At 38.2% G+C, this 12,260-nt stretch overlaps 1 protein-coding gene across 2 annotated transcripts in view; it reads right to left on the reverse strand.

The window, feature by feature from the left end:
• Positions 1-203: 203 nt before the first annotated feature.
• CDH18 (cadherin 18) overlaps positions 204-12,260 on the reverse strand; it is a 220,464-nt gene continuing 208,407 nt past the window's right edge. The window contains exons 10-11 of one of the 2 annotated variants that reach the window (XM_009288064.2): positions 2,272-2,523; positions 204-694 (exon numbers count right to left, since the gene is read on the reverse strand). In XM_009288064.2, coding sequence (XP_009286339.1) covers positions 204-694; positions 2,272-2,523 — 743 coding nt within the window. Of the gene's footprint in view, positions 707-2,271; positions 2,524-12,260 lie in introns of both variants that reach the window. The other variant, XM_019474256.1, reaches the window with a different exon arrangement.

Here is a 12,260-nt window from a genome sequence, read left to right on the forward strand (position 1 = left end):
GGACAATAGCTTCTTTTTTCTGTATTTTTCAAAATTTTACTTTCTTCCAATTGGAGAACCCAGTTTCAAATATGAAAAGGGCACTTGTTCTACAGTAACTGCATACAACTTGCTCAGTTCCAAGTACTGTATTCATTTTTTGTTACCGTTGCTGTCATTGTACCTCCAGTCGTTTAGGAACTTCTCTGTGCTGGGAATTACAACTAAGTTGTTCTTTCTGATTCTATTTCCCCATAGAGTTCAGCTAGCTTCCTGAACTCAGGTCCCCAGTCTCCAAGGTAATTATAATCCTGGTCAGAGTGTGTTGTGGCTGAATCCAGAGAGCTGATAGATCCAGCTTCTGATCTATGACCCTCATAGGCATATGTCTGTAGGGAGTCATACGGGGGCACGCTGGGGTCCAGATCAGCCTCTGCCAGTCTTTGTTTAATGAACTCCTGAAGATCTATACTGTCAAGGCTTGAGGAGGGATGATGCCTGGGCACAGGCTTCACTTCAGGACGAACATCCCTCCGGTATTTTAGCTCCTCAGCAGCTGATGGATTCCGCAGTGCTGTGATGTCAAATGCTTCTGTGTCTTCTTCTCCACCACCCTCATCATCATATGTCACAACGTTTTCCCGGACGTCTTCTTCTGAAATGATCAAGGGCTCCTTCTTGCTACGTCTTAGGGTGATGAAAAGGACCACAATTGCTAAAGAGAAAAGTGCAGATATTAGATTAGGTTTAAAGTTTACATCTGAAGTAAATACATATATGCCACAGAAGGAGCAGACACTAAGTCATGAATACAGAGGTGTAATACTTTCAGGCTAATATTAGTATTTGGGATCCTGAATCATGTCAGGCACGTGTCCGTAACAAAGGGTCACCAAACCTGTCCAACCTGGGAAAGATCGTACTTATATTCCTAAGTGAGCAATGCCTTTGTTGCGTAACGTGTTACCTGAGGATAGATTACTGTATGCCTGGAGAGCACCCATGAAATCCATATAGCTGTGTTTTGACATAGCCACATGCCAAAGTGCAACAGGCTGAGACCACACAATTAAGGGGAAAATTAATAACGCTGTACTGAAACTACAAACTTCTGATACAGCCTCATCTTCCAAAGGGCCAGTAAAGAGCACTCTTCTACTGTATATTTTCTTTGTGGGGACTGCTGAGGTTTCTTGAGCCAATAATGAAATCTACTAGTTAAATTATCAGGGATCTCATAAAGGAGATAAAAGGGGATAACATACTTCCAGCTAAACGAGAAGTGAGTAACTAAGGCTGACATTTTTCAGAAGCATTGTTAAGGGCTTTCAGTGCTTCATTAAAACCGATATTTAGCATATATATTGAACTAAAATGTAAAAGGTTTTCTCTTATGAATATTCAATCATCAATGGATGATCAGTATCAATGGATGATAAAATGTAAGATTATAAACTAAATGTATTACTATACATTTTAAAACAGCTTTCTGACAATGTAATTCTGAAGTGACCTATGAGAAAAGTAGTCTTTAGAAAATGTAGAGCCTTTGGAAAAAAAAACCCAAAACTCAAAATCTCCTATGTGGGTCACAGTGCAATTCTCATTATTTCTTGCTGTCTCTGCAAGAACGCAGAAAGGCACATGAGTAGTACAGAGATATGTGCCCAGCAAGCTGTGCCTCTGCCAGGAAAAAAAAAAGAATATTAACTAACGGATAACATTCAAATTGGTCTGGGGCAAAAAAAAAAAAAAAAGTCAAGAGAAAATGCACTTGCAGGGCATTTATCTAATGGAGTCATCTTATAGTCTCACACGTCCCTTGCCCCTGTGCATTATGTTGTGCATTGCTATCAGTTTATCCCACAAAGGTAATTAAGAAATGGTTTTTGTACAGTGCTAATGGTGCTTCTTACAGTGTAATGCATTTCAAAAAGCTTTCCTCATCTCTTTTCTATGATTTTTCACACTGTTCTAGACATGGAATTAGAGTCAGTGGATTTTTGAAATCTTTCCAAATTACAGAAAAAAGATCTGCAGTGCTAATTACTTGATAACCTCTGAAAAATAATTTCTGGTGGATTCCAGATATTCACGAATGTACTTTAAAGGCATTTTTCCCTATTAATTTTAGCTAAACCTTTCCCCCCTAATCACAGCTATGTGTTTCTAATTACCTCCTACTACCAGGCAGCCTCTGGTTCAAAAACATATCATATTAAAAATTTCTGCCCTGTCACATTCAGAGAGCCAGTGGAAGGATAGCATTACTGAATATTGAAAATGGCCTACCAAGAAGAATGACAACACAGAGCAGGATTGCGATTAAAGCTCCTGTGCTCAAGCCAGCGGAGGAGAGGAAAGCTTCAGCATGGCAGGTTCTTACTCGTCCATCTCTCTCACATGCACAAACCCTAATTGTGAGGGTACTGCTGCTGCTGAGAGGGGGCACTCCACCATCAGAAATCAAAACCGGGAGGTAATAGATATCTTGAGTGGTTCGACTGTATCTCCTTCGTCTCGTCAGGATACTGGCTGTATTATCTACAATATCAAAACCAGAATACCATTTTAATGAAGCAAAAAATTAAAAATGTTATTGACTGTTTGCTTCCCGTTGAGTAGAAGCACAGGGCATCTTAAAACTAGACAGTCCTAGAAAATGCACAATCTAGAATGAAAACTTGACAGGAAGCATTTGTGGCCAATGGAGAGAAAAGAGAGTAAAGTAGCATTACATAAATAAGATTATTGAAGCTCATGTACCTGTCTTAGAGTCTAAATGAACTTTGACAAACATTTTGGGCCCAGTTTGCAAGTGTTTTAATCCCATGTTATGCTGTTGGTAGTATATGGACACTTGTAAATGTGAAGACCTGGAATCCTAAGAATATCTGTTGTGGAATTCATCCACAACATAAAATCCTCTTGATTCTCAGAAGAATGTTAAAAGGTCTTTAGTAAAAGTTAAAATAAGAATTTCATGTTTTACTGTTTGTGATAGGTTTTATAGATCAAGTGAGCTTTCAGAAAACAACTGAGAGGACAGTGGCCAAAGACGCATGCTGTGGGGAAGTCAAGAGGAGGAAGGGAAGGGGAAGGGGAAGGGGAAGGGAAGAGATTTGATATTAAATGTTCTAAACTGGTAGAGGTTAAAGGTAAGTCAGGAAAGGGGAGAGAAAGTGATGTAAGATTATGTCACAGTTATGTTACCGACAGGTCCATCTGGCATATATTATAGTCAGTGAGAATACTAATGCTTATCACATGCACATTGCAAGAGCATTTATAGGCACTAATTAGGATAGTAAGCTGCCACCCATATCCCTTTAATTCCAAGAAATTAAGGGGCATAAAGAGAGTGCAGGGGAAAAAATGCTACAATAATATATAGTTGTATCTTATTTTCACATGTGTAAAATTTAATTTCAGTTTGTTGCCACCACTTCAAAAGTACTGACCCCTGAATAAGAGCCCACAGATAAATCAAACAAAATTGGAGACAGTGAGAAATCAGAGACATGAGCAGTTGTGGAGAGAGATGGGGACTGAGAAATGGGAAGAGAGATTGGAAGAAAAGAGCTCTCCTCTCGTACTGCTTGCCTATGATTTACAGTCACACAGTTTCCAAACTGCAGGGTTGTGGGTTTGGAGTTTTTTAACAAACAACTCCGGGGTGATAAGTGTAAAAATACACCTGCTGCGTTTCTCTTCCTATTACAAACAAAACAGAAAAACTACTTCTTTTTCCTTGGCACTGTAGCTACAGCATTAAATAGGTTTATCATCATCTATGGAAAAATTTAGTCTGTGACACTTTGTGAAAATCTAGTGCAACAATACAGCTAGTGTGGCATATTTTAGCATATAGGACTGATTACTTTCCACACGCATACTTGAACGGAAGGGTTAAGTTTTTGTTTCAACTGGATACAAACTGTTTACCTGGTGACTACTCTTCATGCAAATCTTCCACCAAGCTCTGTGCCAAATTTTAAAACATTCATTTTAACTCACTTCTCTCAACATTTTGCTTTTGCAGTTCACCCGACAGTGGTACTGAGAAAAACTGATAGTATAGCCCCACATCAGCATAATATCATAACATAATATATTTGGTAACAGGTTTCACACAAGAAATATATATGAGGTGGGAAGGAATACCCTTGCTGCTGAGCCAAGAACTGAGCATCAGGTTCCACTGCATTAGCTTTTCTTCTCCAGCCCCCCTACTTCTTGGAAATCTCCATCATTGTGAGTTTGTTATAAACTCATTAAATTTTGTTCTTCTAGTTTGCAGTGGGAGCAAAATATGATATTTATTTATTTATTTATTTATTTATTTATTTATTTATTTGCAGTAGGCCTTGAAGTCCTCTTCTGCTTGTTCATGTCAAGGTATACTTTTGATGACTGAATCCCAAGATTCATGCCAACTTCCTCTTCAGAGGCATGACACCAGCCAGTTATAATGCCGTTTATATTCATTCCATTTACAAAACAATATTGAAACCACAGTGAGATGAACAGATAATTCTTTCATCTGAAAAAATCTGACACAGACCAAGATCATCACGTTGTGGAAATAATATTTGCACAGAGGTTATAAAATACCTATGAGAAAACATACTATACTCCTTACAAAGTTGCCAGACACTACACACACGCCCTCCCAAAATAAGAAAGTGTTTTCAATAACCCGCAGAAGAACCCCAACACAGAGGTGATTAAAAGATATACAGTAAATCAGTATTTTCTTGATATAGGGTTGTGGAAATGATTCCTCTTTACCTATAGCATATGACATGCAGAAATATTTCTTTCATTTTTGTAAAAACGCTGTTAAATTTTAGCTCTTCTCCATATTGCTTAATCTGGGCTAGTGAAACCTTATAAAAACATACTGTGGTATTCTCAGTAATGCTGATTTTTTTCATTATCTTATTGTTAAGAAATAAATGATTTCCACATTATTCTACAACTAGACTAGGGAGCAAAGTGTTGTGTTATAATTGAGTCGACTGAAGAAATCAAGCTTGATATCACTGAAATTCAGATTGCATTTATTGTATAAAGAAAACTCTCCCCTAAAGCAGAGTGATCAGTGGCCTTAAGGCCATAATTACAGATTGTGCCCACCCATGGAGGTCTTACTAGCCTCTGCCACTCTAATTTTTTTTTTTCCTAACATATACAGAACAGTCCCAACTCTAATTTTACAAATTTGGACCAGCTTGTTCTTTGATACGTGTATGGTCTTCTACTTTTAATTAAATGCAGTACATGAACAATCTCAATGATCTATTTTGAAATACTCCTAAAACAAGCAAATAATCTTATGGAACACAGATTACAAAGAGTTAGATTGCCTGCATGTCTTTTAATTTTTCAACACATATATCAGTATAATCAGGGGGTAAAGTAAGCAGCTGTTTTACCTTTCTGCTACATAATGTTGCATTAAAAACTTTGCTTGCTTTTTTTTAATAATGCATCGCCCATTTGCCACTTTTTCCCTTTTTTTCTGCTAGACTGTCAGTCCCAACTTCCCTAATACTGCTGGAGGACACAGGTAAAATCTTCAGTGGTCCAAAGAGGGAAACCACCATGGAATACAAAATGACCTTCAGTTGGTCTGCCTGTCAGCTGCCCAAGCAGTGGCAGATTGAGCTCTAGATACAGCCCAAGAGCAGAAAGAAACTCACATATCTGTGATTATTAGGGAATTTCAAGCAAATACATATTTTGCTTACAAAGAAGTTAATGTTCTCAGTATATATATAAGGTGATGACTGCTGCTCCTGCCTTTCTACACTCAGAAAAAAGCTTCATCATCACTTCCCCCATATGCGTGAAAAACTCCATTGACTTTAGTTGTTCAGAATCCAATTTATAATTGCTTCCCTTCCTTGAAATTACAGATTATTAGCACAGCTCCTTTCTAACAATTTCTCTTTTTATTTCCTGCAGTTGCAGGTTGTTAAACAAAACAAGGCTGGGGAGTGAGTATGATCCCTGGAACACCAGCTGTTCACACTGTTAAATTTTAGCACTCTCCCTGGTATTTCGTTGGTCTGGGCCAGCTAGGACTCTCTCACATAACACCCAACCACAGTTGGGCTTAATAACATACACCAGGGACCCTCCCCAGCAGGCAGTATGGACGAGAGTGCACCAGGTTTGTCTCCTCCCACTTTACACAGTGCTTCAACATTATTCCAACAGCCTGCGGATCCTTAAGCATCCCTAAACAGCCTCGTGCCTCACACTCTGCAACACGTAACTTCCCTTCGTGACATGGTAACAATGATTGCAGCTCTGTTGGGCTGCAATACAACTTTGCCATTCTTTCATAAGCTCAGAAGAGAAAAAAAAGCATAATAATGAAATCTGAGCTCCACTGGGTACTACACAGGGTCCAGAAGAGGTACAAGACTAAGTGGTATGTAATGTACGCTGTCAGCCTGTGTTATTAAGCTTCATTGCAAGAGAACAGTCACAGTCCTGTTTTTCTCTGTGGGTCATTGTTCTTTTTTTTGCCTTTTTTTCCCCCTCAGCACCAATACTGCCACAATAAACTAAAGTCTGAGTGGTCACCTAGAAATCCCACTGAAGTCATTAGAGAAGTCCAACGCTCCCATATGCACTTTTTAGCACGTGTACTTATCAACAGAAAGAGAAAGCAGTTTCAAAGAAGTGACAGTTCTAAGCAGAATTATATTTCAAGTTACAACAAATGAGAAGATGACAATCACACAACAAAGTTATTCAGAAATATCTTAAAAACCTAAGGATATGTTCAAGGACTCAGCTTGAAATGTAATTCCCTATTGGTAGTAAGTGACACCATATCCATGAGCTAAGCATTAATATTAACATCTGTCATGTCTCTCATCCCGAAAGAAAAAATTCTCAGATCTTACACTGCTAAATCCAAAAGGTGACAGTAAGTGTTATTATCAATAATAAGAACAGTCTTTCATTTCTGCTTAATACTCTACTTCATTTCTGTTACGGTGTCTACAAGCCCTAAACACTTCAGTTCAGCTACCTTGTCCATATAAGTAAGAAAATCCTACAAAATTTTCTCCATGTGAATCTTCCTGGGCCTACACCCAAAGGCGGCCCAGTATTCAAATCTGAGCAGGAAAGCATAACCACCTCCTTCCACCCTCTGGCATAAATCTAAAAAAGAGCGAATGATCCAGTATCACTATACAGCTACAGAAGCAGGGATGAAAACGCAGGCTGGAAAGAAAAGCATCAGAGACCAAATATAATGAAGAAAAACTGAGGATTCCTGGGCAGGAATCTAGCAGTAATGAAAGGTTTTAAGCACAGAGACTATTGGCAAAGATGTAAAGGAGAGAGCACTGAGATGTCAGCACGTATGCTATAAGGATAACTATGGACAGATGGGGGGAAAATTGTAAGGACAATAAATAAAAACTGTGAGAAAAGTAAAAGACCAGAATGACAAAATGGACAAACTGGACAATTCAAATGTTACAGTGAAAACATTTGAAAAGCGCTATAATTAAACCATTCTTGGCTGGGGTGGAAGGTCTTGACATCTTTATATTGCACAAGATAAATACAAATTGAAAAAATAGACATTTTTTTCTTTTAATGCTGTATTTGTTCTTTCAAATTTAAATTGTTTTTCTTTTATCGTTAACATCATAGAATTAAATGTTCTATGATGATTAAATGTTCTAGAATTAATAGGACACAATTTTAGGTATAAAGAAGGTCAGAATCAAATTTTTATTTTCAAAAATTTGCCATGGTGAATTTGTGTTATTTGTATTCTTTTGAGTAGTAACTAGATTTCTGTAGAACATGTTACATGACATATACCCAGGAGATTCTGTAACAGCATACACAATTCTAAGCATCCTCAAAGAAACAATGTAGAGCTTTTCCTTCAATGCAATGTCACAATTTTGAACACAAATAAAAAGTACCATCGTAATCTTTTGGTCACTGGCATGGAAATTTTCTGCTCCCAGTATCATCAGAGGTGATAATTCTCACTGTTACTCTCAGTATTGCAGAGAGTTACAGATAGTAGCTCTTAGTACATGCCCGTGTGTACACATAAATAAAATACTGGAAAATAACTCAGCTCTCACATACTGTTCTTTCTCATTACATCTTTTAGAATATTTTACAAATTAGATCTCTAACATTTTTACAGAGAAGGAAACTGTGTCTAAGAACTGATTTTCTGAAGGTCACTGAGAATCAAGGGCAGTGGAAAACAACCAAAGCTAATAACATTGGCATAATACTCATGTTTGAGTCAGAGCTCTATTCTTGAGGACAATCGTATGTGAAGGTATGCCAGCAAAATGAATCTATAATAAAAGCTTAGCCAAACTGCAGTACCAACTGCATCCTGGCAGCTATTCTGGTGTTCTAAGCTTCCATGTTTTAATTGTTTATATTCCTTATCAAAAACTATCGGAGGACCCACTGAGAGGGGAACTAGAAAGACAGCAACTTTTAAGAGAATGATCTTAACATGTAACAAAAAAATCCCACAAACTGTAAAGGCTAAAGGCAGCCAAGTATGAAGAGAGATGCTGATGACCTAGGAAAAGGTTTACTGAGGAGAAAAAGAAAAAGCTGTATCAACAAAGTTAGTTTGAAAGGGAGGAGGGGGGATCATGGATTGAGAAATTCCTTTGATACCTGAAAACAGATGCAGCAGATAGACAGGGGAGACAAGTGTATAGGATAGCGGCAATAGCACTAGAATGATGAGAACTACAGACCCGATTCTTTTAGGTTTGGAAGGAAAGACCTCTTTATCTCAATAGATTTAAACTGTGAACTTCACCCCTGAGAAGCATGATAAGAACCAGGACTCGCTGGAGATGAAAGGTCTGGCTGCTAAGGGAAATTCACAACTCCAACATAGGGAAAGAAAGATTTATCTGATTCCTTGTCGTGCACATTGCCCCATTTCGTGATCTAAACTGTCTCGCACTTGGGCTATGCTTTGCAAACATGGCAATTAGAACTTAAGATTCATCTCAAGTGGGTTTGACATTACACATGGGAAATTCTGTATAGCTCCAACACAGCAGCTCTTCACACTCTGAACATGTGGTAGTTTATTAAGCCAGACTGCACACTGCATACAAGGCTGCTACCGCATTCCTCTTACCATCATCTCTGCCTTTTTACATTGAGCTTCTGAACTAACAAAAGAAAGTAGGGCATAGGAAAATCAAGGAAGCTGAGATACAATGATAACACCATGAAGGTGACTACTGGAGTACTTTGGACACTTATTATTCACAATTTGAGAATTATTTTGACACGTTATACATTACAGGCAGGCACAAGAGAAATGGAAGTAAAAAAAATAGAGTAAAACCCTGTTTATAACTTAAGGTGTATTTTAATTTTCACTTCTGGTTATATCAGCAGTTCAACTTCCATAAATCTTCTGAGAAGTCATAATTAATTAAAACCAAAACAAAATATATTGGAATAATTTGCATTTCTTATGTTTTTAAAGTTAGAGCAGCTAATTTCTTTATGTGGGACTATATTGATAAGCATTTCTGTTTCATTTCTTTACTGATAACTCTTGTAAATATTTTTTTTCTTTTGTGCTGGTTTCAAAGCTCTTGCCGTTGGGCTTCCTTTCTAGTTCACTGGGTAGCAAAAATGAAAAGCAACATAGCAGAGTTTTTGGGCCTGAAACATAGTTATTTGCTTATGGGTTGGTTTGTGAAACACCAACAGGTAGCAGCACTGAAGACAAATGTATGAAGACCTATACACCATGCACTAACTTACCTACCTCATCAATCTTAGATCCAGTGTTTTTAAATCAAAAAAAGATCAAAGAAGTTCACAGGCCTGTGGAAGGAAAATGTCTCCCTCTCTGGTAGCTAGTCCTGGTTTTCTGTCCTTTGTACTCGTGGTAGAATTCCTTTTTTACTTTCATATATTGATTCTGTGATAATACCTGCTCAGGCATTCAACCTGTTTACAGTAACAGCGCTTCTATGGACTGTGCTTACCGTCACCGTGTATAATGCTAACTTTGCTCTTTCTCAGATATCATTTCTCTCAAGTTACAACTTGACTTCTTTACAAGATGATATTTCATGGAAGGGCAGTAGTAACTTGCCATACTACACAACCAGAGCGAGCATGCCACTTTGATGCAAATGAAGGCAGGAACTAGGTAGCTGTTTCCCACTTATGTTGGGTTGCAAAGTGGGGGTTTCAACCCGACCTCTTTTAATGCCACTTCAGACAATCTAGAGCAACTAAGGCATGGTCTGGTATCTGGCATGCTTTTTTGCAACTTTAAAGCCCTGAAGTCAGTTCACTGGCCTGCCACAGACTTTGTGTACAATATGGTTGGAGATAAGAATTTTGCACGTATGAGAGAACAGAGACAAACAGAAACTTCTGCACGGGAATTAACGCTGGGATGGGATGAATTACTCTCTGGAGGTTGCTCTCTTCCTAAATAACAGCAATGCCAAGCAAAACTGATCTTTTTTTGACTTATTTTTGATCTGTAACACAGGAAAAATGTTAATTGGCATCACAGGCATGGGTGGATGAACACATTACAAATTTCATCTTATACAGATGCCATTGAACTCAATGTGCTCCAGATTTTATAGAAAAGCAGGTCTCTACTTCTGTGGGTATTAAAGTATCTCATGGTATAACATTAAGAAAAAGGAATCTCCAAAGGGATAATATCAGAAAAATGGCCTACCTTTGTTCCAATTCCAGAATATTTTCCATCACTGGGCAATTTTCAAAAGGCCAGATCTTTGAGAAAAGTGGGCAGAGGGGAAAAATAAAACTGCCTTTTTTTTGTGAAATGAAACCTTTGTCCTGAAGAAATAAAAGGAGAGGAGAACAAATGCTAAGCATTCTCTAGGGAGTTGTTTTTCCTTGAAAGTAAGGTAAACTTTGTCTACTTTCAGAAGTTGGCAGTCTCAATTTATTAAGGTAAGAAAATGTACAAATATTATTGGTGGTGTTGGGTGAATAGTCTCTGTACAAACCCTTATCATGCAGGAAATTTACAACACCCACTAGAGCATCCACGGTAGACTGTATATCTTGTGAAAAAAGATACCACCGGCAAAACAGTGCTTTACAGTGTATAAAATTCATAAATGTTCTCTTGCACCTAAGTGAACTGTCCTCTGGGGGTTCAATCTCTTGCCAGCTCCCTGAAAAGTGTGATATAACTTCTGAAAGAGGTCTCTAATAGGTAAAAAAATAGACAGAAAGAGGGAATGAATTTTTTAAACTCAGAGAGACTATGCAAGTGTGTGTCTATATATTAATGGTTGGGGATATCATAACAATGACATATGCTTACATGCATTTTCCATCAAACTAACGAATTTTGACAAATCTATCAACCATTCTTTAAGCATCTGGAAAAATATTATGATTTGTTCAGCATAAAAAAAGTATAAATTTAAAATTCAGTACTTAGAAACAGCTCTATGCTGAAGAGGCTCTTTCTTTTCTCTAATTCCCCAACAGAAGGTGCTTTTAGTCTCATATTGCCCTGGAAAATTTTAAATGGGACATCCAAAAGCAGATATTTCTGATTAGGCAAAAAGTATAAATCTAAGACATTGCACACAAGTGAAAAAAGCATTTCAAAATTATCTATGATAACATCCTAAAAATCAAAGTGACAAGAACACAAGCAACAATGAACTGAGTTATGTAGCATCTGAACTGCAACATAAAAGCACCTCCAGATTAAAAAAGTATTTGGCTGTTGTGCTGCTTTTGGCTGGGATACAGTTAATTTTCTTCACAGCAGCTAGTATGGGGCTGTGGTTTGGATTTGTGCTGGAAACAGTGTTGATAACACAGGGATGTTTTTGTAACTGCTGAGCAGCGCTTACACAGAGTCAAGGCCTTTTCTGCTTCTCACCCCACCCCACCAGCGAGGAGGCTGGGGGTGCACAAGAAGCTGGGAGGGGACACAGCTGGGACAGCTGACCCCAACTGACCAAAGGGATATTCCATACCTTATGATGTCATGTGCAGCATATAAAGCTGGTGGACGAAGAAGGAAGCGGGGGACATTCGGAGTTATGGCGTTTTGTCTTCCCAAGTAACCATTACTCGTGATGGAGCCCTGCTTTCCTGGAGATGGCTGAACACCTGCCTGACGATGGGAAGCAGTGAATGAATTCCCTGTTTTGCTTTGTTTGCGTGCACGGCTTTTGCTTTCCCTATTAAACTGTCTTTATCTCAACCCA

Source organism: Aptenodytes forsteri, unplaced genomic scaffold, assembly GCF_000699145.1.
Source record: "Aptenodytes forsteri isolate BGI_AS27 unplaced genomic scaffold, ASM69914v1 Scaffold27, whole genome shotgun sequence".
NCBI lineage: Eukaryota > Metazoa > Chordata > Aves > Sphenisciformes > Spheniscidae > Aptenodytes > Aptenodytes forsteri.